The 25,714-nt window shown below is 57.1% G+C and overlaps 1 protein-coding gene across 3 annotated transcripts; it reads right to left on the bottom strand.

Annotated features, from left to right (window-relative positions):
* Positions 1 to 343: 343 nt before the first annotated feature.
* On the bottom strand, positions 344 to 17,612 carry ZBTB7A (zinc finger and BTB domain containing 7A). Of its 3 annotated transcripts, none has more exons than XM_055546989.1 (3): positions 17,421 to 17,612; positions 6,541 to 7,814; positions 344 to 2,304 (listed from the first exon to the last, which is right to left on the bottom strand). In XM_055546989.1, exons 2-3 carry the CDS (start codon positions 7,797 to 7,799, stop codon positions 1,776 to 1,778), a joined length of 1,788 nt encoding a protein of 595 aa, XP_055402964.1. In that variant the 5' UTR covers positions 7,800 to 7,814; positions 17,421 to 17,612; the 3' UTR covers positions 344 to 1,775. The 3 variants fall into 3 exon arrangements, with proteins under 3 accessions (XP_055402964.1, XP_055402975.1, XP_055402952.1); XM_055547000.1 differs by lacking the exon at positions 17,421 to 17,612 and adding an exon at positions 15,854 to 16,822; XM_055546977.1 differs by lacking the exon at positions 17,421 to 17,612 and adding an exon at positions 16,172 to 16,821.
* Positions 17,613 to 25,714: the final 8,102 nt, after the last annotated feature.

Raw genomic sequence — 25,714 nt, 5'->3', positions numbered from 1 at the left:
ATGCTCTGGCTGGTTGGAAGGCCAGCCCTCTCTCGGGCCCATCCCTGAGCTGGGGAGTCGGTAAGGAGGGTCCCCGCGGACAATGGTGGCCACTGTATGGCTAGCAGTTGATGAGACATCTCAAAATCAGAACCCAAAAAAGGGACAGAAGGGGGAGGGGGCGGGTTTGGTGGGGTGGGGGTGGGGGGGACACGGCAGAAACACAAAAACCCCACAGTCCTGCCTGAAGGCAAGCCCCTGTGGTAAAGCACAAATGCCTTAGAAGGCTTTGCCCTCGCTCGCCCGTGACTTCCTGACCCCCTTTGCTCAACTCGGGGAACAGAAGTGGATTCTACGTCTGTGGTGGGTTTGTCTTTTTATTATTTTGTACAAAAATAAATCGACTTTTAGGAATTTGTTTGCTCTCTCTCTCGCTCGCTCGCTCTCTCTCTCTCTCTCGCTCGGTTTTTTTTTTTTTTTTTTTGTCTTTTTGACTTTTCATAGAAGTTGGTTGCAACTTGTAAACATTTTTTTTTAAATTAAGATAAAGTGTAGTACCCGTTCTGTTACAAAGTGCCAAGACTCCTATTTGTGGTTGGTTGTCTTGTTGTTTTTTTTTTTCTTTCGTTTTTGTAAAATCTTGTTTTTATTGCTTTTTGTGACACTGGAACTTCTGGACACTCTAGCTCCCCCATCCCTGACACTGTGAGACCCTGGGTTCCTGCTCTTGGCTCCTTCACCCCCTTGCTATCGTCCACTCCTCTGAGGAAAAGTATATTTTTTATATATATATATATCTATATATAAATTTTGTCTTTAAGGAGGAAAAGAGGGAAAAAAAATCTAATAAAAAGTGCTTTTAAAAACTGGGAGAGGGCTAGGGAGGGGAGTGGGTGAAGACAAATAGTTTCCAATCTCCAAGCATCTCATGGGGTCAGGGGGATGAAGACAGGGGGTGGCAGGGACGCCCTGAGTGGTGGCCCATTGGGTCCCGCCAGGTTGTAAGTGCCGTGAAGGAAGGCGGCGGGGGCCCTTGGGGAGTCACCCTGGCATCCCCCCATTCCCCATCTTCTTCCCTTTCTCCACGCCTGGAAATAGATTTGTGTTGCAGTGGCCAGGACATAATGGGGGCCCACAGGCAGGAATGGGAGGCAAGGAGGCAGTCGGAGAGATGGAGGGGGAGACCCCCACTTAGGAAGTGCCCTGAGGAAGGAGGGTGGGGGTGGGGATGGGGCCATTTTAACGTCCGCTCACAGCGGACAGAAATCATTTTTTAAGGTCTTGTCTCAAAGACTCTAGAAACCAGTGAGGGAAGGAAAAGAAAAGACCACCTGGGTCCCCGGCTTCCCCCGAGACCACCCTCACCCCTGCCGGGACCTGGGATCCTGATCAGGCCTCAGATGGGACCCCAGACCCCAAACCCGGTGGCAGTGGTGGTGGTGGGGGGGTCACCCAGGGAGTTCAGAATCCTTGTGTCCCACAAAAACCCCAAACCAAGCCCCAAAAGCCATCGATGGGGTGGGGGAGAAGCGGGGCTGGGGGCTGGGGGTGGGGTGCGGGTGGGGCAAGGGTCCCCATGGAGGGGGAGAACGGTCATGAAGAAGAAAATCGGAGAAAAGCACTACCCTAGATTCTGTGACGCTTCATATATATATATCTGTATATATATATATATATATATAGATATAGATATCTGTATATAGATAGATTTTCTTTTTTTGTGTTTTTGGGGGGTGGTGGGTGATTTGCTCTCTCTCTCTTTCTCGGGTTTCTGTTTTGCTTTTTTTTTTGGTTTTTCAAGCGAGTCCAGCCGCGAAGCTGCCGTCGGCGGTGGTGGCCCTGGAGCCCCCGTCGCCTCCCCCTGCGGCGCTCGCTACATTCAACCTGCCCAGGCCATCGGGGCTGGCCTCATCCTCCTCCTCGTCCTCGTCCTTAAAGTGCTTCTCCTGGCCATTGCGCCGCGCGGCGGTGGCGGTGTCATCTTCGGGCGAGCCAGGCGGGGCGGGGGCGCCAGGTGGTGGGGGCGCGGGGGCCCCCGCGGCTGGAGCGGGGTCGGGCCCCCCGAGCGCCCCGCCCCGCACGCGGGGCTTGCGGCCGCGGCGCGAGGGCACGCCGTTGCAGCCGTCCTTCTTGAGGTGTCTGTGCAGGTGGTCGGAGCGCACGAACGTCTTGCAGCAGCTGTCGCACTGGTAAGGCCGCAGGCCGGTGTGCACACGCATGTGGTTCTTCAGGTCGTAGTTGTGCGCGAAGGCCGCCCCGCACTGCTGGCACAGGTACGGCTTCTCGCCCGTGTGCTTCCTCATGTGCACCTTGAGCTTGTCCTGCCTGTGGACGGGCCGAGGGTCAGCGGAGGCGCCGGAGGGCAGCCCCCCTCCCGGGATGGCAGCCCTGCCCAGCCCGCCCCTCTGGCCTTGGAGCGGGAAACTGGGACCTTCATGAAAAGAGGGGCTGCACCCTGGGTTGGGGGGGCGGGGAGGGCACCCCAGCAGAACACGGTGAGCAGGTTTAGGTCCTCATTCTGAGAACAGCACTGAGGAACCCACGAAGGTGTAAAAAGGGCCTCAGACCCTGCTGGCTGTGTGGCCTCGGGACAACAGCCGAACCTCTAAAACCCTTTTTCTTTTTTTGTCAACACTGCTGGATCAGCTCACTCACCAGAGATGGCAAGATGGCAAGCGCATTCTTAACCACTGGACCATCAGGAAAGTCCCACTGAAACCCCTTTCTTATCCATAGAAGAAGGAAGGGAAGACGCCTCTCTCCTGCCTAGGGTTCTGCCCAGTGGCAGACGCATAGCTTCACACTACAGGTATTTAAGCCTGCTGAGTGTGTGCATGCTTAATCGCTCAGTCGTGTCTGACTCTTTGTGATCCTATAGACTGTAGCCCGCCAGGCTCCTGTGTCCATGGGACTCTCCAGGCATGAATACTGGGGTGGGTTGCCATGCCCTCCTCCAGGGGATCTTCCCCACCCAGGGATTAAACCAGAGTCTCCTGCATTGCAGGTGGATTCTTTACCATCTGAGCCACCAGGGAAGCCCTGTTCCAGGTGCTGAAAATGCTCCAGAGAACAAGACAGAATGCCGTGGGTGCTGGAGGGATTGGTGATTGAGAGGGCTAAATAGTCCTGGTTTTAGCTCTGAAAGATCTCTGTCCTGGGAAACCCCTGGGTCACTGGAAATCCAGGGCAGTTGGTCATAGCAGTAACCAAGTCCCCCGTCCCCTGCCTCATTCCACTCTGGCCATGCTGGCTTCCTGGCTATGACTCCAGCACACCAAGAACCACGAGCCTACATCAGGGCCCTCACACATGCTGCTCTCACGACCAGAGCACTGTTTTTCCTCTCAGATCTTCACAACTGAATTTTGGCCAAATGTGACCTTCTCAGAGAGGCCCAACCAGACTCCTTCACTCTTGCTCTCTCGCGCTACCATCTTGTTTCTCGTCTGTCTCCCTGTCTGAACTGTGAGCCATGAGAGCAGGGTATGATTCCAGGGTCCCTCCCTGCCCCTCTCACCCCACAAACAGCAGTGTGGACCAGGCTCAGCCTGGGACCTCTGGCCTACAAAACTGATCATCTCATCAGTTCTGGGGTTACCATGGTGCAAGTGTTGCTCTGTCCTGCTGAGCTCTTGAAATGTGACTGGTCCAAAGTAAGGTGTGCAAGAAGTGCAAAAGGCACCCCAGATTCTGAAGACTTCCTTTACTCAAAGTGATGTGAAATATCTCATTTACAATTTTGCTTATTAATCATATGTTGAAATGGAACTAACAGACTATGCAAAATATGATTAAGATTACTTTCACCTATTCCTTTTACTCTTTGAAAATGTGGCTGCCAGAGAATGCAAAGTCACAGAGGTGGCTCACATGGTATTTCTATTGCACTATGCTGGTTCATACTGATGGGGGTGGATTCCAGGCAGGAATCCACAAGGCAGGGGCAGGGACCTGGATCTCCAGAGCTCCGGCAAGCATCTGACCTGCTCCTTGCTGCAGACTCTTGCACTCTATGGAGTCCCTCTGGGTCTCTCCCTTCTGATGTCTACCAGACTGAGAACTTCTTTAGTGCCAGGACTAAGAGACTCCTACTCATCCTTCAAAACCCCACATGAAATGCTCCTTTGCCTCCAGGAAGTCTTTCCCAACACCAAGACAAAGGCCTGCACCCATCCCCTGCTGCCACCTGGCCTCTTTCAGTCCCAAGTCTCTTCCTCTGGCATCACTCAGAGAGCTGATGTCCCTGCTTGTTCTAACTCTTCTAGGCTCCTTGCTGTCCTGAGGATCAAATCCTGGCCCTATGCAACCAGACACTTGACTACTCTCTGGCCTGTTACCCTCACATGAGCCAACAGAATTTGGGCCATAATGAACTCAGTGCTCCCTAGATTAACTGAGGCTGTCACCAGGAAGACGATGGCAATTGCCAGGCGCTCCCCATTCTGCCTGCTCAGAGCCCACTAACATGGCCTCCCAGGTGCCCTGCTCACATCCTGGGGCCACGTCATGGAGGGAACAGGAGGGACTCAGACTATTCTAGCACCACACAGAGATTTCTCCAACTGAGGCTTAGAAGCTCAGAGAGGGGAAGTGAATTGCCCTGAGTTGCACAGAGGGTTGGGGGCTGCGCCAAGGTGCAGTGGGCGGTGGAGGCAGCCTGGGTTTCATCACTTCAAGCCCCGGCCCGGGTAATTATAGCCCCGGCCGCCACAGGCCCCGCTTACTCAACTCTCTAGTGTGACTCAGAGGGGCCCCTAGGCTCCCCGGCCTGGAGGGAGGGGTGGGAGCTGAGGCCCTGGGGGTGGGCAGAGAGGAGCCAGGTGGGCATACGGGAGGAAGATGCTCCATGCCTCAGTTTCCCTGACTGAGGGAATCAGTAAACAGAATCAGCCCCAAGCTGAATGTGGGGCGGCCCGGAGAACTCCAGATTAGATGAAACTGAGCCTTGGCGGGATGGGTGGTGGGGTGGGGGTATTGCCTCTCCAGACTCAGGCTTGCTAGGTCTCCTCCAAGCTGTTCCTCCCAGGCTCAGAGATCCTGAGGGCAGGACCCCAGCTATCCCAGTCCACCCTCCCCATGTCTGGAGGGAGAGGAAGGACCCCAAGACCACCAGCACCCCAATCTCACCAAAAGGGGAAGCCAAGCCACCATCCAGGTGGCTTGCCTCCCAGCCAGTGCCCTTTGCCCCTGCCTGGCACTCCTGGGTCCTGGAGTCCCAGCCACACCCTCCTCTCCTGGCCTGCTGGGGAGGGGGCCCGGGTACTGGGCCAGGGGTCAGCCCCCAGATTCTACCCCCATGGGGTGGGGCTGGGAAGCTGGGACAATAGCCTCTTTCTTCAGCCTGGGTGGGCGTGGCTGGGGGAACCCCAGGGTGGATGAGGGTAGGGGGTGATGCTGAGTCACCCAGCCTGGCAAGGCCCCTGCACACCAGCCAGCCCCCCGCCCCCACTGGGCTGACCCACAAAGCCCAGCCTGTCACCTCTGGACTCCTAAAACCTGGCCTCAGACACCTCCTCTCCAGGGACCAAGCCCAGTGACCCCTGTGCCCTTCTTCCTCCACTGGCTGTAGCCCATTTTGTAAGCTGAACCAGCCTCAGGGCCTTTGCACTGGCGCTTCCCTCTCTGCCTTTCCCTTCCCCTCTCCCTGTGGCTCCTGCCCTTTCCTCCTTTAGGTCTCAGTCCTCGGGGAAGCCTCCCTGTGGTAGGCAGCACCCACAGCTGCCCTCTTGCCCGGTTCTCTGCTCTTTTCCTCCCTAGCATTTTCCACCAACTCATGTTATCAATTCTGTGGTCATATCTTGCATATGCCCATCGCCCCCATGGGGATTTTGGTATGTCTCTACTTTGAGAACAGGACCTGGCACCCAGCAGGCACTCATACATGTTGGCTGAATGAAGCAGGTTCCCTGGGCTCATGGAAGGCTTGTAAGTTAAACACAACAACCAGAGTGCCCTGCTCCCAGTGGGGCTGTGGTGTTCTCCCAAGGCCCAGATTCTCCAGTCTGGAGAAGAACCACCACAGGGAAAAAGAAGAAGAGCTATGCCAGGGATGTCCTTGGTGTTCCAGTGGTTGAGAATCTGCCTTGCAATGCCTGGGACGTGGGTTTGGTCCCTGGTTGGGGAACTAGGATCCCACGTGCCTCGGAGCTCCTGAGGCCATGAGCACCACAGCTAGAGAATCCGTGCGCCAAAAAGAAAGATTTGAACGATGCAATTAATACCCGATGCAATAAATAAAAATATTTTAGAAAAGAAAAAGAGCTGCTGCTTGGGCTCTTCCTTCCAGCCTCACACATTTCGGCACCACCTGGCACACTTCAGGTTTAAGTGGTCAGCCTGTTTAGGCGCTGTGTGCCCACTCCCGTCATAGGCTCTTTTGACAGGCACACGGGGGTGGAGGGTGCACCAATGGAGTAGGCACCCTTGTAGGGTGTTTTTGCACATGGAGGCAGGATGTGAACGTGTGTGTGCACACATGATGGCGTGGGGGCCGTGTGCGGCCACTGGACCAGGGGCCCCCGGGAAGCACCCCAACTCCCCACCACGGAGGCGCCAACTCACCTGGTGAATCGGACTTTGCAGATGTTACACTCGTAGGGCTTCTCGCCCGTGTGGGTCCGGATGTGGCGCGGCAGCTTGCCGGCACCCTGGATGACCTTCTCGCAGATGGGGCACTTCTGGAAGGCCTTGGCCCGGATCTTCTTCTCCACCTTCTGTGACCAGGCCGGGTAGACGTCCCCGTCGTGGGCGCCGCTGAAGTACTTCAGATAGTAGTCCACAACGCCCTTGTCGTCCGCCCGTGACTCCTCATCGCTGTCCCCCGCTGTGGTCGCCCCCGCCCGGCCCACCGACGACATCATCTGCTGCAGCAGTGTGCTGGCCGCCAGCCCATCTGCATCAGTCCCGTCTGCGTCCTCGCCCTCAGCTGCGCCTGACAGGAAACCTGGAGAGTCGCCTGGCTCCGGGGCTGCCTCCGACAGTGAAGCCGCCTCCTCCTCCCCGCCCCGGCCGTAGTGGCCGTTCTGTGTGGCGGTGGATGGCGGGACCACGGGGGTTGGGAAGAGGCCCCCTGCCGGGGCATCCTCATCCCGCTCTGGCCACAGACCTGGGTTGCTGTCGCCCTCATCCCCATCCCCGGCCGGGGGCCGCTCAGCCGGGGGGCCAGGCCCGTAGAAATCCAAGCCATTGCAGTCGCCAGCAGCCACGGCGGCCACGGCGGCAGCCACGGCCTCCTTGGTGGCATCCAGGTCATCGTCGGATGCGCCAAAGGTAGACCATGGGAAGGAGGCGGCCGCGGTGGCGGGCAGGCTGTTCATGGGATTGGTCTGGAAGAACTCAAGGTACTCCTTGGCGCGAAGGAGGTTTCGCTGATCAATTTGATCTACGAGGTCCAGCTGCCCGGCATCGGCGCCTGCGTCGGCTGCCAGGATCTGCCGGTCGAGGAGGTCAGCGCACACGTGGCTCACAGCGGGGATCTCAAGCAGGCGGGCAGCGCTGAGGATGTCGCCCACGTTGGCCGTGCTGACAGTGAGCGTGGCCGTGTAGGCGAAGTCCATGAGGGCCGTGAGCGCCTCAGCGCTGACGAAGTCGATCTCGTACACGTTCTGCTGGTCCACCACGGCGCCTGATGTGAACAACTTCTTGAAGTACTGGCTGCAGGCGGCTAGCACCGAGCGGTGCGTGGGGAACTCGCGGCCCTCTACCAGGATCACCACGTCACACAGCAGGCCCTGTGTCCGCTGCTCGTTGAGTCCACTCAGGATTTCACTGCTGTGGTCGGGGAACGGGATCCCAATGGGGCCGTCCACGCCGCCGGCCATCTTCCGCGCCGAGACCTGCAGCACCAGGAAGGAGCGGTCATGAGGGTCGGGGGTGGAGAGTGGGGAGGTACGGATGGGGCCAACTGGCCAGGCAGCAGGACCCTCGGAGAGTAGTCCCCCCACCCCAGCCTCAGTTTCCCTGGCTCTGCATTAGGATGGTCTGTGGTCCGTGGTCATCACTATGAGATGACACTGGCGAAACCCAGCCGGGTGCTTCAGAGATGAACACAAGGCCCCTCCCCTCTTTAATGGATGGGAGAGCCCAGCTGAGGGGCAGTTTGAAGTGGTGTGGGAGCACACAGAAGGTGCTCAATAAATGCCCAGCATGAGTTGCATCCTAGTGAATCTGAGCACAGGCTTCTGCCCACCCGCTCTCTAGGAGGCGGGGGTGGTGACATAAGGCACCCACTGTGTGCTGTCCTGGCTGAGCACCCAGCAGTCCCATAGGCAGCGTGGTCTCTACTGCAGAGGTGAGAAAGTGAGGCTCAGGGAGTCCCAGGGCCCCGTGGCTGATCCTCAATTCAAACCCAGGGTGCCTGACCCAAGAGCCATTACCCAAACGGTGTGGCTGTCCAACCCTGCCCGACCCCTTGGCCTCCCTAACCTTCCCTCCTGCTGCTTGGTCAGGCCCAGTTCTCTTGGGGGGCTCTGAGTCAGCAGGAAGGGGTGAGGCCAAGACCTGGGGACCTGGCCAGAACCATGGGGGCCATGGGTGTGCCCTGGTGGGGTAGGGCCATGACTCTGCAGGAGGAACCCCTTCCTGCCATGTGGACCCCCAGGACATGGCTCAGCCCTTGCAGTGAATAACTGGGGGGAACGAGGCCACTGTCAGATGCTCCTCCCTGCCTACTTTGAGCTGACCCTGTCAAGGAGTAATGGGGGGCCAGGGGCCTCCTGCCCACCTCCTGCCCAGCCAGTTCCTCTCCTTTTGGCCACCCTGTCTGTACTGTTAGCCTAGGACAAGACTCTGCCGCTTCTAAGGCCTCAGTCTCCCCATCTGTCAAATGGGCAGAAGCCTTTGGCAGAGCACGGCCAGAGGGGGACTCAGTCTCGCCCCTCTCCCCCCCTCCTTTTTTCCGCCTTCCCCTGGGCTGTGACTCATCCACCCACTCGGGCGCTTGTGCAACCCCCTGGCTCCTGTCCCCATCCTCCACCCTCTCCGGGGAACCCCTGGCTGCCCAGAGCCACCCAACAAAACCCACATTCCTTGGGCCCAGCTGGCCTGCTTTCAGGACTGAGCCCCCGCTTGTCCCTGAGGAGAGAGCCTGAATCCAGCCGTCCTCAGCCTCCCCGGGACCCCCAGCTGAGTGACCCAGCTCAGGTCTAACCCGATCCCTCCTGCTAGGTAGGCCTCTTGCGGGATGCAGGCGGCTGGCCCAGCCAGTCCCAAGGACCCAGGGCCGGCCTGGGAGCAGGGTCCGGGCCTTGAGGCCGACACAGAGGCCTTTGTGTGGCGCGCAGGCAGCCAGTACACTTCCCGGGACGCCTCTCTCCACGGCCCGCCCTCTTTCCTGCCGACCGCACCAGCTGCTCAGCTCCCCCCTCTGTTCCGCCAGTCCGCGGTGGGTGCGGGGGGAGGCTCAGATGTGGCTGTTGGGAGCAGGAGGATGGGGGGTGGGGGGGCGCGACCCCATCCAAGGCTCGGCCACAGGAGGCCTCAGCAGAGCCCCCTGTGGCGGCTCCCACCCCCTGCCACCATCTGCCGTCTGGCCCCGGGCCCCTGGGAGCAAGTGGGCAGATGGGCCTCCGGATCAGACCAGCCTCAGCCCCTCCTCTGATTCAGGCCACCAACACGCCAAGATGGCCACCCTTGCCCTGCCTGCCAGTGTCCCTTCAGGTGCCTCCTGGGGCCTCTAGGTCGGGACCTGAATTGGTCCAAGTGACTCACCCCTGCCATGGCCACTCCACCCCCACCTCCCCACCAGGCCAGGCGCTGGTGCAGACCTACTTCAAGTGCAAAGTCACCCAGTTGGAAAGGAGCAGGCTCCGTCCTTGAACCCATCCTCGGGCGATGGATCAAGCCCTGGGCCTGGGTCTCCACCAGCTGGAAGACCCGGGCCAAACGCACACAGCCTGCTGTGTGGGGCAGTCCTTGGGTCTGGGTTGGGTCTGGGGGTCCGAGTCCCTGCCCTTTCCCAGCTGGGGCCTCTTATTTCCCCAGCTAATCATCTGATATGAATTTGGGCAAACTCTGGGAAATAGTGGAGGACAGAGGAGCCTGGTGTGCTGCAGTCTCTGGGGTCGCAAAGAGTCAGACACAACTTGGCAACTGAACAACAACAAATCACGTGAGACTTTCCTCCCAAGGGCAAGGCCTGGGGTGATGCAGGCCAAGGGAAGCCCCCAAGAAAGCAGCATGAGCCCTATTCACAGATGAGAACACTGAGGCCCAGAGACAGCTAGAAAGAAGCCAGGCCGAGAGCACCCAGCGAGGCTGACCCAGGAACCCACAGGGGCGAGAGGCTGGTGGTCCCCCAACCCTCCCCTACACACTTCCCAGCAAGCCGCAGCCTCTTTTCTCGGCCTGGAAACTAAACTGGCCACCTGGCTTAACCCTCTCTCCAAGAACTCATGCCACCTGCCTGCCACGCCCCAGGCCACTGTCCCCACGGGGCCTCTCGGGGCCCTCCCTCTAAGAAAGGGGAGGAAGTCCCTGTGAGATGGCAGAGGGAGGTCAGGTGGGGTCCTGGTGGCAGAAAGCACTGATGACTAAGCACCCACTGTGCACCATGGCAGGGTCTCACTGGGAGAGCCCTTCCTTGCTCTAAGAGGCCCTACTGGCGGCACCTGACACTTAGTAGGTGCTCCCGCACTGGCAGTTTCCTCGGTAATGATGAGCCAACGAAACCGCTCTCCTCCAGGAAGCCCCACCCCCCCACGCTGGCCGTGTCCACACCCTCAACGGCCAGGGTCCCTGAGCTCAGGCCCACACCCACCCAAGGCACGGTCTTTCATCACAGCTCCACCCCCACACTTGCCTCCATGGGATTTCCGGGGCCGTTTGGTGCTGACTCGGCGGCCGGCCGAGGGGCAGGCCTCGGCAGGCTCCTCCTGGGCTGGAGGTGGGGCGCCCTCCTCCCTCTTGGGCTGCTCCCAGGCCCCTACACCCAGCCCTCCCCTGGGCAGCACACAGTAGGGGTGCAGCAAACAGCAGGAGGAACCAAAGACCAAAGAGCTATGCACTGGAGTGAGCCTACGCCCAGCCCTGCCCACCTGGCTGGCAGGCACACCCAGTACCAGGGGCCGGTGCCAGTCCCACCTCCAATCCAACCTAGGGTCACTTGCTGCAGCAGGAAGCTAGGACCTGGGCCAGCTTTGGGCCCTCCTCGGTGCCCTAACTTTCAAGACCTAACTGGAGCCTAGGCTGTAGAGATGAGGAGCTCAGAGAGGTGCTAAACCCAGGGCAAGGTCACACAGAAGAGCAGTGGCCAGGCTGGGACTCAGATGCTCTGACCTGAGCTGCCAGCACTCATCCACTGGGGATGCACAGTGAGGCTGGGAGCATCCAAACCTGGTCCCCAGAACAGCAGGGGGCAAAGCCCAGGGTAGCGCCCCAGGACAGGGTCAGGGGGAGGAGGCCGAGGAGTCCCCAAGGTCAGTTGCAAGGTGAGGACTGGGGCCGGGCCTCCCCCTCCTACCCACACCCCCCAGGAAGGGGGTGGCCAGCAGCAGGTAGGTAGTTAACCGTCAGCTGATGCCTTTCTGGAGGAGAGTCAGGGAGGGGGGCAGCTTAATGGGGTTTACAGGCTCCCACACCCACCCAGGGAGAGAACAAAAGAAAACTCCTTCAGGGACCTCTGACACCTACTATGTGCCACGGCAGCCCGGGAGCACATCCTGGTCTGTCCACCTCCAAGCTGGGTGACCTTGGACCAAGAAAAGCACCTCGGTTTCCTTGGGAGTTGTGACGGTAGCAAAGGGTTCCACTCTAGTCCACTCAGCAAGCCTAGGCCTAGGACCTACTGTGTGCCAGTGACAGTCCCCAAAGGCCTGATGAGGTGGTTTGCCCCCTCTCTTGTGGATGGGGGTGGGGCTTTCAACTTCACTCCTGAACATTATACCAGAGGGAATCCGTCTCACTCTCCATCTCCTATGTGCCGAGGAAGTGCCAGGTAGGCCCCAGGAGGAAGCTGAGCCATCATCTAGAGGGAAAAACACGGGCCCAGAGAGGGTAGGCAGCTGGCCCAAGGTCACACAGCAAGTCAGGCACCCAGGTGCGGCTGCCAGGCCAGCGCCTGGCCGCCCCCACCCCCTCCCAGCCTGGCAGCCTGTGTTGCAAGGTTGGTCCTGACGGGTTACCCCGCCCTGACCTGGTGCCAATCCCTGCCTGGCCCGGTCCCCGGCCTGGGGTTTAATGGGACAGGAATGCAGCGTCCTGGTCTGGGGGTGGGGGGCACCAACGGCTCAGGGTGACTGTGGCTGCCAGCTGTCGGCCGGCCCCCTGCCCGCCTGTCCTCGCAGGCCTCCCTCTGGGCCAGACACCAGCAAACAGGCCCTCGGCCATTTTATGTGTCCATTTATTGCCCTAAATGGGGAGGGGCTTCCTGCCCGGGCCTTAAAGGGCCAGAGGCAGGAAGGCTGTGGGCCCACTGGGAAGTGTGTGTGTGTAGACCGGAGGGGGTGGGGATTAGGAGGTCATGGGGCTCCTATCTGACCCCCAGCTCATGGGTGGGGCCAAGGCCCACCCTGTTCCCACGCTCTGAGCGCCGTAGTGGGCCAGGAAGTGCAGCCCTGACACCAAGCCCAGGTTTCAAGAGGAAGCCCTGAGAAGACAGATCTGTTCTCAGTGGAGGTGGAAGGAGTAAGCTTCCTGTCACTGGGGGTAACCAAAGCTGGGCTTCATGGAAGCCCACCAGTGTCTACCCTGCCCTTAGCTCAGGTTGCACGTGCTTATCCAAGATGCCCAGGAAAGGCCTGGGTGACTTCTAGGAGCCTTGCCCCTCTCTTCATCCAGATCGCTCCCTCATGCCCTCCCCAGAGGCCAACTTGTCACCTGGAGGCACCACCCCGCCCCCACCTGCAGCCTGAGCAGGTGGAGGGCTCAGCCTGGAAACGCACAGAGGGGCACATGGCCCATGCGGGCCCCAGGCTCCTGTGCTTACAGATCCAGCCCTTCCCGGCTACCAAACACATCCTGACAGGAGGAGGGACAGGGCCCTGTTTTCCAGTCGAACCAGAAAGGCGTGGGTGGGGACGCTTCCACCCCATGGCCGTTCCCGGCCTGCTGGGGGACAGATGGAGGGCCTGCTTCTCTGGCCAGATTCTCCAGAGGGCGCCTTCCGCACTCTGTTGCTTCAGAAACTTGGGCCTCAGGCCCCCCAGGGCCGGGGCTGTTCCCCCAACAGGTCTCAGTCACCTCAGCATCGACCCTCACAGCTCTGGGAAGTGGCACCTGTGATCACCACCCCACTTCATGGGCCAGGTCACTGAGGCAACCTGCCCAGGTCGCACGGCAGAGCAGGATTCGAACACAGGTCGTCTGTCTGGCTACATCTCGCCGAACTAGTCCTTCCAGGGCTCCACCCACCTGCCCCCACACACACTGCCCCAGGTGCCAGCAGGGGACTAAATCCCCCCACCCTGGGGGCCTTGGGGGCTGAGGATAGCTTATTCTCACACCCCCTCAGAATTGCCTTATGACAGCCCAGGGAAAAAAAGGAGAGGTCTGCCTAAGGTCACTCAGGGAGCCTGGGGCCGGGCTGGAGTCCAGCTGACACCTGTGAAATCGGGGGTGGGGGGGGCGGGGGGGGGGAGCTTCAGAACAGAGACGCAGGAGGGGCTCTCCTGGGCCCTGCCACCACCCAGCAGTCACTAGACAAACATCCCTGGAGAATCACGGAGTACATCCTCAGGACAATGCTTTGGGGCTAAAGGTAATCTCCCCATTGTAGTGATGGCCACACTGAGGCTGGCAGAGGGGAGGCAACCTTCCTAAGTGGACCTCAGATGGAGGTAAGGGAGGGCCGGGCTGAGACTGGACCACACTGGCCCCCACCTGAGGCTGTTCCTCTGGTCTCCACTGCCCAGGGCTGGGGCAGCTCAGTTTATGGTCTATCAGGTGCCTGGAGCACAAGGTGACAGGTGGGGGGGTGTCATAGTCACACATACCCCCCAACAGGATCTCTGCTGTACCCCAAGCTGACCCAGGTGCATCCTCCACGAGGGAGGGAAGGAAAGCGAACACAGGTGGGCCTGCAGGCAGTAAGTGGGGGAATTCACAGTAACCTCATTTCACAGAGAAGGATGCTCAGGCTCCGAAAGACCATGGGACCTGTCCAAGGTCACAAAGCAAGTGGGCTGGAATCTGAAACCCCAGTGGACCCCCTTCTCGGGCTAGCTCTGCTTCAGAGGGCCTGGCCCCAAGTCTTGGCTCTGTGAGGCAACCTGGGTCTCCTCAGGAATAATGGGTTGTAAAACACGCACAGTCTCCAGGGACGAAGGTGCCAAGGGGTGGGGCTGCAGCTCAGACAGGGTGGGAAGGTCCTGGGACGCTGGGACACTGAGGCTCCTGCTGTGTGACCTTGGACACCTTGCCTCCCCTCTCTGAGCCTCACTGTCCTCTTGGGGCAGAGGCTCCATTTGGCTGACAGGTGCCTAAAGTCAACCTCCAGGCCCTCTGTAAAACAGGTGAGCAGGTGCCCCTTGGCTGTGACATGCAAAAAACTCTAGACACCACCTGAGCTGGGAGGCAGGACCACAAGAGTGAGACCCAGCCCTGGTTGGGTGACCTTGGCCTGCTCTCTGCTTCCCCCGGGCCTCAGTCACTCCTGCCCCATTCGGCACCATTCTGAGGCTTGTCTAAGCCCCTGTGGCCCCACACTTGTATTGTGCCTTCCTTCCTGGCCTCAGTTTCTCTCACATGGCATCAGGGACCACCTCCAGACCAACCGACTCTGGGTCAATCACAAGGGTCCAGGGAAAAGGAAGGAAGGAAAAAAGCCCACAGAAGGACTAGCTCTTGCCTGGAGAACTCTCCCCAGTGGATGGGGCTTGAGCGCGGCGAGGCCTCAGTCTGCCACACAAAGAAAAGGGTGCAGGGGCTCCCTGCAGCTGCTCACCCGTTGCTGAGGGCCTGTGCTAAGGGTTGTGTGGCTCCCCGCCCGGGGCCAGGGTGCTGACTGGCCACAACGCAGCCAATCAGGACTGAATAATAAATACCCCCCCAAAGTGACCCACGAATTAAAATTTCAGTGTCCCCGATGGCTCCTCTTTCCTTCATTAGGCATGCGGATCCCAGGGCTTCGCTCTTCCAGCCACCAGCTCCCACCCCCCCCTTCTCCCCCAGGCTCCCGTCTCCACAGCGATGGCTGGCGGTAAACAGAGCCCCGAGCCCAGCCGATAAGTGCCAGGCCCGGGTGATCTAAGGGCCCCACTGCGGGTGGCCCACGGGGGAGAATGCCCCCAGCCTGGAGCCTTGGGGTTCTGGGCAGCAGCAGAGCCCAGCCTGGACTCCCCAGTAGGAAATGATCCACTGACCCTGGGGAGGGCCCCCCCAGTGTGGGAGCGGCGCACTCGGGGTTACGCCCTGGCCCTGTTGGGAGGTGGGGGGGGGGCGCTGACACGGAATCCTGGACGCCCTCTCCGGCCGGGCCTGCTCCAGCCCTGCTCTGGGAGGCAGTGGGGGGGTGGGGTGCAAACCAAGCCCGCCACCCATGGGTGAGCCAGGTGGGCACACCCGGTGGAGGGGCACCAACACCTCTCTCACTTCCGCCGCCTGGCTAGGGGAAGAGAGGAGTTGCCTGCCTCCCCTTGCCACCCCGCCAAGTGCTGGCTACCTTCCCCAAACATTCAGCAGGCGCCCACTGGGTGCCCAGGCCCGGTTGGACAGCAGTATCTTGCTGCGGACCACTGGACTCCCCCACCACCGGCCAGCCGGCGCGGACAGTGCCTCCCAGGACCCGCAAAGGCCTGGGCCCAGGGGGGTGCACCAGCCCCAGCGCTCAGCTCTGGCCCCTGCCTGATTCCCAGGCACGGGGCTGGGGGAGGGGGCCAATTCCTAGGCCACGGAGGGAGGTAGGGAGGGCGAGGAAGGGGGCCGGATCCCACCAGCTTACCCCCTCCTCTGCTCGAGCTCAGGGTTCGCACGTGGTGGTGGCGTCAAGGGGAAGGAGGGGTGTCCGGGCCAGAGGAGACGGGGTCACGCGCTTTGGGGGCGCGGGCGGGGGAGAGGGGTGCTCTCTGTCCCCTCACCCGGGGCCAGGGCCGGACGGCCGCGCGGGCAGGGCAAGGGGCCAGGCCGGTCCCCCCGCCCAAGGCTGAGTCAGGCCCGGGCGGGGGCAGGAAGCGGCCCCCTCCCCCGCCCCGGCCGCAGCGCGCAGCCCCCGCCCCGGCTCGCGGGCCCCCACCGCGCCGCCAGCGCGGGGTGCTCCTACCTCCTTCCCGGGGCAGCGGCGAGGGGGCCCGGCCCCGGCGGCGGCGGTGGCGGCGGCTGCGGCTGGGCTGGCTCCCTCCGAGGGGCCGGGAGGCGGCAGTGAGCCTGGCCCCGCGCCACCCCCCGCCGCCGGCGGCCAATCCCCACCCGGGCTGGGGGGAGGGCGATGCAAATTACCCCGGATCTGGGTCCGCCCGCCCGCCTCCCCCACGCCCGGGCCCAGCCTGCACTAGGCCGCGCATCCCCGGGCTCGCCTGCGCCTCGCGGCCGCCCGGGCCGCCGCCCTCCCCGGGGAGCGCCGGGTGGGTGACCCCCTCCCCCCCGGGGGCGGGGGGCTGAGGGGAGGGGGGCTGGGGACGGTTACACAACCAGGCGGGGAGGGGCCCCGGGGCGGGGAGGGGGCCGGCCCGCGGGCCGCGCAGCCGGAAGCCGGGGACCGCCACCGGCCCCAGGCAAGGGGAGCCCGGCTGCAGGCCCCGCCCCTGGACCGACAGGGCCCGCCCTCGAGCCGCGCCGCGCTATCGGCCCGCGATCATTGGCTCGCCAGCCCGCCGCTCACCGCCCCTCCTCCGCACCGCCCCTACCCGCGGACCGCGGCGGGCTGCCGGCGCAGGGCACCCTGGAACTAGTAGTCGTAGCCGCCTGCCACCTGCCAGCCACAAGCGCGGGGGAACTACGAAGCCCAGAGGCCCCAGCGGCCGCGCCCGCCCACCCGGACACCCCACCCCTTCCCCCCCTTTGCAAAGCCCCCCTCCCTGTTTTTTCAGCCCCCTCCCCCCCATCCCCCATGGATCTCAATCCTGGCCAACTCCAACGTATGCACGCAACACCGAATAGGCCCCCGGGGGGCAAGAGCGCCCCCAGTACCCAGCTGCAAACTTAGCACGCGACGCGCCCCCTATCTCCCCACGCCGGCTCCCCCCACCCTCAATGCAGCCCCGCTTCCCCTCCCCCTCTCCCCGCGCGCCTGGGAGCCCCCAAAAATCATGCACAGAGGCGGGGGGGCTGCCGCACAAACCCGTGCACTTCGCCCCCAAAACCCCCTCCCGGGCGGCGCCCCCTCCCCGAGCTCGGGATCCAGGGCGCCTCCCGCCTCCGGGCAGCTGCCAACCACCCCCTCCTCTGAAACTTGCGGAACGTCCCCGGCTCCGGGGATCGCCCCTTCCCGAGAAGGCAGCGGTGGGCGCAGTGCCCCCGGCCCGTCCCCGCCCTGCACCCCGCGCTGGGGGCCGCGTCGGGCGCTGACTTACCTCGCGGGGCCGGGCCGGGGCCGGGCCGGGGCCGGGGCGCGCGGGGCCGGGGCCCGGAGTTGGGACTAGGTTCCTTGGCCGCTCGCCTCTGGGGTCCGCGTCTCGCTCTCCCCTCGCTGGCTCTCCCCTCGTCGCTCCCTCGCTCCGGCGGCGGCGTCACTGCCCCTACAGTAACTGTACAGTACAGCCAAAGCCCCGTATGATGCTCGCGACTCCCTTCCTGGTTTCTCCGAGGGCAAGAGGGGTCCTCCCTTGTCTTAAAGGTGCCGCAGCCGCCGGCCCCCCCCCACGCCCAGCCCGCCCCCCCCACCCCGGCCTCAGAGGCCAGAACAGGCTCGGCAGGTCCCCTCTTGCCACGTCTCTGCCCTCCCGTGGGGCTTCGCCTGCTGCGCCGGGGAGACCGGGCTGTTATTAGGTTTTGTCAAGTTGGGGGGGGGTCCAGCCCGCCCCCGGCGCGCCCCCCCCTCCTCTGACCTCTCCGCCCCGCTGCGCGGCGCCGTGCCAGCCTGCCAGCTTATCTGGCCCCAGAGCTCCCCGGGGCGCGGGGGGAGCGGGCCCCCCGGGGTGGAGGGGGGGTGGGGGCCTCCAGATAAACAGGCCCCCAGCCTCTGCGCGGAGGCGGGTGCGGGGGGGCGCGGGCTTTGCCCCCGACGCCTGGGGCGTGGCAGGATGGCAGCGGGGGCGGGGAGGGCTGTGCGCACTGCGAGGACCGACGCGGGCGTGGGTCGCGCCTGCCCTGGCTGCTGGGGGTGGGTAGGGGGCGAAGGGGTGGGGACGGCGGGCCTGGCGCCCGCTCTCTCCGGGGGCCTCAGTTTGCCCAGCTGCGGAAGGGGACCCGGGGGCGGGTTTTCGGCTGATGGCTCGGGTCCGCTGGGCTCCCGGGTCCCTAAATGAAACAGCCAACCTGCTCGCCCGCGATTATATAAAGGAGTCGCCTCCGCCCGCTGCGCCAAGGGGCGTAGCGGGGGAAGGGGTTGGCGAGGGGCGGGCTGGGCTGTTGTTTTCCCGGCTTTCCAAGTTCCCCCACCCAACTGCGGGCCACTGGGCGGGACGCGGCCCCGGCCCCGGACGCCTGGGTTCTGCGGTCCGCTCCCGCAAGGGTCTGCGTGGCTCCGGAGGGGCGGAGGTGGAGAGTGGGGAGGCATTGGCTCAGCCCAACTTTTTTTTTTTCCCCTGTCCATTTCTCCCACTTCCTCCCCGGTCGTGGGAGAGGTCCGGCGAGGGGACGGGGGAGGGGGAGGAGGGGGACGAGCGGTGAGAACAGACTGACCCGGCCAGGCCGGCTGCCCGCTGCACACAGTAGGCACCCGAGGAGGGCTGGCTGGTGCGATCAGCCGCCTGGCGGGGGCTCTGCGCCTCAGTTTCCCCCTTCCTCATTGCCTCGGTCGGAGAGGGCTGGCACCTGCTCCACAGCGGTCGTTTACTGAGCGCTTCTCAGGTGGCTGGCTCTGTCCGGGGTCCTGTTTACTTCCATTCCAACATCTAATGCCATGACCATGGTCATTATTCTTGTTATTATCATTTTTTACCACCATTACCTTACAGGCAGGAAACTTCCACTGCCGTTAGTGAAACGCACATCTGTCCTCTGACTTCAAAGCTTTCCACCTCTCCACCCCAACCTTCTGCACCTCACTGCTTCTCCACTCCCAAACGGGGTGAATGGGCTTTTGTAATAATACTTTGTCTTTAAGGGGAAACCCTGGAGGTCCCCAGAAGGGAAGTGACAGTCCCAGGACTTGCAGCCTGAAACCAGCCCCTGGGTAGGTGGAAAGGGACTGAGGGAGGGGCCACAACCATCCAGAGTGAGGGCGGAACCCAGGGACTTTGCTCTAACGACCCTGCCTGGGAAATAAGCCCTCTTCCTTCTTTAAACCACCCTCTCATCCACCCTGGGAGGGAAAGGGCCAAGCAGAAACACAATTTGCAGGTCTCAGGGTAGTACCTGGGCTCTGTAGATACTCGAAGCTCAGACCTTCGTCCTAAATGGTCTTATTTGCCATCCCGCAAGCTCCACCCACTCAGCCAGAGAAGGGTGACTCAGTGTCCCTTCTGTACCACCCAGCCTCAGATATCTGGTACTCTTCTCAGCAGTTGATAACCTGACTCAGAAGGGGCAAGAGAACTTACATGTAAGATTGGCATTGAGTCTAATCCTTATCAGGCCCTGGGAAAGAGCAGGGATTATGTGATTTCCATTTTACATTTGAGGAAATTGAGACCCAGAGAGGGAGAGAGCCCAAGGATGTTGGATCCAGCTTCATCTGGCTCTGGACCCTGCCAGAGGGTCTGCAGGCAAGTCCTTGAGGAGATGCCAGGATGGCGTACCCTGTGCCCATTCCTACCCCTGCAATGAAAAGAGAGGAAGGTGGGTAAAGCTTTGTCCTAACCCCCACTCCTCAGTCCCACCCCTCCCCTGCCCACCAAAAAGATACCCAAGCAGATACTAGTTGAAAAACCTAATAAAGTATAAAAGATTGAGTTGCTGTGTGACCTTGGGCAGGCTACTTAACCTCTCTGATCCTCAGAGTCATCTGTAAAGAATAATCATAGAGAGACTTCCCTGGTGGTCCAGTAGTTAAGACTTCAAGCTTCCACTACAGTGGGGCACAAGTTTGATTCCTGGTCAGGGAACTAAGATTCCCTCAAATGCCACAACATGGCCAAAAATAATAATAAAACTTAAAAAGAAATTTTATTTTAAAAATTAAAAAAGTAATGGTCGAGACTTCCTGGGGTTGTAACAAAGGAGAATCAAGATGGTACATGTAACATACTTAAACAGCATGGTACCTGCTGGTGGGAGGTCTTCAACACAGGACAGATGGGGTTATGTTGTTATTGTTGTCATTATTACTTTTATTTGGGCCATATCCTGACCCCCCATGCCCTGTTCCTGGCCAGGATAGAGGTGAGACCCACATCTCCCAAGGTGAAAACTTCACACACACTCAAGGCATTTTTTTTTTTTTTAATCTCATTGGCAGACCCCTACTTAAGATGCTTGGCTAAAGGATTCTTGGAATGTATCAGGACCAACTCCATCATATCAATAAAGCAATATAAAAATTGTTAAATACTTGAAACTTGCCTCAAAATAGATTTGGTCTAGGGTGAGTTGTAATACCAGCTCTCCTTTTCTGAATTCCACTTTTGTGTGCAATTTTAGTCCATCTGTGGAACCTGGAATTATCATCCCTGATGTACACGATGAAGACATTGAAGACCCAGAGAGGGTAAACTTGGCAAACTTACCAAATACACACAGCATTTGAGCAGAGGGGCTTGAATTACAGTTACAATGGCTAGGCTGCAAAGTTATATAATATTTGAACAGATAATTCTTTTGACCATCAACACCATTTGCCTTTGGGATGGGGAGCAGACTGAGACAGCTCCTGTTTACTCTCTTTGATCTTTTGAATTTTGTATCCTGCACTTATGACTTATAATAAAACAAAAATTATGTCTAAAGTATTTTGAACCTATGTGTTTGAAAGAACACCATCGAGAAAGTGAAAGAAAAACCCACAGAATGGGAGAAAACATTTGCAAATCATAGATCTGATAAGGGTCTACTATTTATATGATATATAAAGAACTCTTAAACTCAACAATAAAAACACTACCATTTTTTTAATAGGTAAAGGATTTAAATAGACATTTCTAAAAAAAAAAATATATATATATATATATATATAAAAATAACCAATCAAGCTCATGAAAAGTTACCCAACATCACTAGTCATCAGGGAAATGCAAATCAAAACCACAGGGAGACACCACTTCGCCCCTGCTAGGGTGGCTTGAATCAAAAAGACAGACCAGAACAAGCATTGATGAGGATGGGGGAGAAACTGGAACCCTCATTTGTAGCTGGTGGGGACATAAAATATTACAGCTGCTGTGGAAAAGAGTTTGGCAGTTTCTCAAGTGGTGAAAGAGACAGCCACCATACCATCCAACAATTCCACTCCTAGGTGTCTCTACCCAAGAAAAATGAGAACACGAATACCTATAACAGCATTATTCCTCATAGCCAAAGGTAGAAACAGTCCAGATGTCCATCAACTGATGAATGGATAAATCAAATGTGGTCCATCCATACAATAGAATATTATTCAGCCTTAAAAAGGAGTGAAGCACTGACATAGGCTACAGTGTGAATGAACCTTGAAAATAGAACGCCCCGTGAAACAAACCAGACACAAAAGGCCACACGGTGTATAATTCCATTTATACAAAATGTCCAGAACAGGCAAATACAGAGACAGAATATGGGTTAGTGGATGCCTGGAGCTGGGAGGTGTTGGGGAGAATTGGGTGGGGAACGAATACCAATAGAAATGAAGTTTCTTTTGGGGGTGATGAAAATGTTCTGGAAGTAGAGAGTGGCCATGATTTTACAACTCTGTGACTATGCTGGAAACCACTGAATTACGTACTTTAAAAGGGTGAATTGTTTAGCATGTGAATTATATCTCAGTAAATATTATATATATATGTATATATAATTACTTTTTTATGGAAGTAGAGTTGGTTTACAATGGCTTTATTTTTTGATAGAGGAGTATTTTGCAGCTGACAGAATTCTTTTAAAAAAAGATTTATTTATTTATCATTCTTATTTGGGGGGAGGGCATGGTGGGTTTGCACTTCTGCACCTGGGCTTCCTCTAGTTGTGGCAAGCAGGGGCTACTCTTTATTGCAGTGTGTGGGCTTCTCATTGTAGTGGCTCCACTTGTTGGGATGCATAGGTTCTAGGTGCTCAGGCTTCAGTAGTTGCAGCACATGGGCTCAGTAGTTGCAGTTCATGGGCTCTAGAGAGCTGGCTCAGTAGCTGTGGTGCATGGGTTTCGTTACCCTGAGGCATATGGGATCTTCCCAGACCAAGGATCAAACCAGTGTCCTCTGCATTACAAGACAGATTCTTAACCACTGGACCACCAGGGAAGTCCCAAAGCTGGCATTTCTTAAGACCAATCCTTTTGTTCTGATTCTGCAGCCCAGGTTGAACCCTCCCACTCTGGGCCTCAGTTTAGTAGCATATTGTTAATCTCCACATGTTTGTGTTTTTTTGATATTTTTTTTCCTTGTAACTTATTTCTAATTTCATAGTGTTGTGATCAGAAAAGATGCTTGATATATCGATTTTCTTAAATTTACCAAGGCTTACTTTGTGACCCAGCATGTGGTCAATCCTGGAGAATGTTTCATGTGCACTTGAGAAGAATGTGTTTTCTGCTACTTTTGGATGGAACACTCTATTAATATTAATTAAGTCCATCTGGTCTAGTGTGTTGTTTAAGGCCTGTGTTTCCTTATTGATTTTCTGTCTGGATGACCTGTCCATTGATGAAAGTGGGATGTTAAAGTCCCCCACTACTAACTACTATTATGTTACTGTCATTTCTCCCTTTATGGTTGTTGATATTTGCCATATATATGGCCAATATATACGAAGTGCTCCTATGTTGGATGCATATATATTTACAATTGTTATATTTTCTTCTTGATTGATTCCTTGATCACTATATACTGTCCTTCTTTGTCTTTTACAATGGTCCTTATTTTAAAGTCTATTTTTGTCTGATATGAGTATTGCTGCTCTAGCTTTCTTTTAATTTCCATTTACATGAATATCTTCTTCCATTCCCTGGGCCTCAATATACCAATGGTGGCAAGCACCATATCTCTTTCACAGGCTTACAAAGCAGCCAGCAAACAAGGAAGGCACTTGGCAACTTGGATCAAATGTCTTTAGTTGTTTTTTTGTTTGTTTTTTTTTTTAATGTTGGAGCACAATTGCTTAACAATATTGTGTTAGTTTCAAGTGTACAATAAAGTAACTCAGTTACACACAAGTATGCATGCTCAGTTGCTTCACTTGTGTCCAATTCTTTGTGACCCTGTGGATTTGGTTCACTAGGCTCCCCTGTCTGTGGGATTCTCCAGGCAAGAATATTGGAGTGGGTTGTTATGCCCTCCTCCAGGGGATCTTCCTGACCCAGTGATCAAACTTACGTCTCCTGTGTCTCCTTCATTGCAGGTGGATTCTTTACCACTGAGCCACTGGGGAAGCCCATACATATACATGTAGATATTCTTTGTCAAATTCTTTTCCCAGTTAGATTATGTTTTTAGGCATTGACTGTTCTCTCAACCAAGATCCAAGAGGGAGTGGATGGGGGGCATTCCCTGGCTGTTGGGGATGTCACTGGGGTCTGTCACTGGGCCCAGGAAGCTCACAGATTGAGATGTTGAAGAAGTTTGCACACAAGCCTTGGGAATCCTAGCTGATATTTCTAGAAGAAGTTCTGGGAAAGAAAGCTAGGGTAAGCATTTCTCTTTTGAAAATGGCGGGGTTGTAGGCAGGTCCTAAAACCCAGGGGTGTCACTGAGCCTAATGTGGACACCCTGACAATTTTAGAATGTTCTGCTCAGTGGTTGGTCTGCCTGGAAACCCACTTAGCTAGCCCTTGGCGCCTCCCATGGGCCAAGTTCCCAATCTCCAGCTCACATTCAAGTGGAGAATACTGATAATAAGCAAAGAGACACATACATAAAGAATTTCAGAAAATTATCAGTGATTCACTGAAGACAGTTACCAGAGAAACTGAATAGACAGTGATGGGGGCCTGGGGCCTTTTTTTTTTTTTTAATGAACACAGGTCAAAAGATTTTATTTCATTCATTCATTAATGAGGGAACCAGCAAGGTGTTACAACGGGTTCAAAGGAAAATCCAAAGAGCACTCACATAGAGACAGGTGAGCAACGCTTGGATGAATTACAGACAGAAGCAAGACATGATTGAGCACAATTAATTTGTATCTCTCTTAACAAGAATCATTCCCAGGGACTTCCCTGGCAGTGCCGTGATTAAGACTCTGTGCTTCCACTGTAAGGGGTATGGGTTTGATCCCTGGTCTGGGAACTAAGATCCCACATGCTGTGTGGCCAAAGAGTAAATTAATGAAAATAAGAAAATAAATGAATTGGGGAAGAAAAATTTTAAAATATGCCGACAAAGGTCCATATAGTCAAATTATGATTTTTCCAGTAGTCATGGATAGATGTGAAAGTTGGACCTTAAAGAAGGCTGAGAGACAAAGAATTTATACTTTCGAACTGTGGTGCTGGAGAAGACTATTGAGAGTCCCCTGGACAGCAAGGAGATCAAACCAGTCAATCCTAAAGGAAATCAACCCTGAATATTCATTGGAAGGACTGATGTTGAAGCTAAAGTTCCAATACTTTAGCCACGTGATACAAAGAGCCAACTCATTGGAAAAGACCCTGATTCTGGGAAACATTGAGGACAGGAGGAGAAGTGGGCAGCAGAGGATGAGATGATTGGATAGAATCACTGGCTCAATGAACATGAGTTTGAGCAAACTCCAGGAGATGGTGAAGGACAGGGAAGCCTGGTGTACTGTAGCCTATGTGGTTGCAAAGAGTCGGACATGACTTAGTGACTGAATAACAACAAATTTTTTTTTAAATGAATGATTGCCAAGGAATTTCCTGGTAGTATAGTGGTTAGGACTCTGCACTTTCACTGCCATGGTCCCGGGTTCAATCCCTGGTCAGGGAACTGAGATCCCAAAAGCTGTGTAATGTGGCCAAAAGTATTAATAAACAAATAACAAAAACAAAAAGAATCATTGCCATAAGCATCCATTTTCTACAACATGCTGCTGCTGCTGCTAAGTCGCTTCAGTCGTGTCCGACTCTGTGCAACTCCATAGACGGCAGCCCGCCAGGATCCGCCATCCCTGGGATTCTCCAGGCAAGAACACTGGAGTGGGTTGCCATTTCCTTCTCCAATGCATGAAAGTGAAAGGCGAAAGTGAAGTCGCTCAGTCATGTCTGACTTTTAGCGACCCCATGGACTGCAGCCTACCAGGCTCCTCCGTCCATGGGATTTTCCAAGCAAGAGTACTGGAGTGGGGTGCCATTGCCTTCTCCATAGTTGTAAAATAGCCCCTAAATGGCAAAAGGCATGAGACCCCAAGAAACCCCATAGAATCAGACCAAGACTAGGTTTGTCTAAGGGGTCAGTTCTTTTATTGAAATGATCATCAGGGAGAATTATTCCAAGGAGGTGGTAGAGAACCAAGATCTGAATAAGGATGGGCAGGTTCCCAGGTGTGAGGGTAAAGGGTAAAGTGTGGAGCTTGGATTCATGATGGAGGATCAGGCAGGAAACCAGTGAGGCTGGAGCAATAGATTCTAGGGCAGTGACCCGGGCACCTGCAGGTCATGGATTCAGGCATAAGAAGGAGTGAAGCC

Source organism: Bubalus kerabau, chromosome 1 (genome assembly GCF_029407905.1).
Source record: "Bubalus kerabau isolate K-KA32 ecotype Philippines breed swamp buffalo chromosome 1, PCC_UOA_SB_1v2, whole genome shotgun sequence".
In the NCBI taxonomy this organism is placed as follows: Eukaryota; Metazoa; Chordata; class Mammalia; order Artiodactyla; family Bovidae; genus Bubalus; species Bubalus kerabau.
The sequence above is the reverse complement of the archived record's forward strand: the minus strand, read 5'-3'. Positions and strand labels throughout refer to the sequence as shown.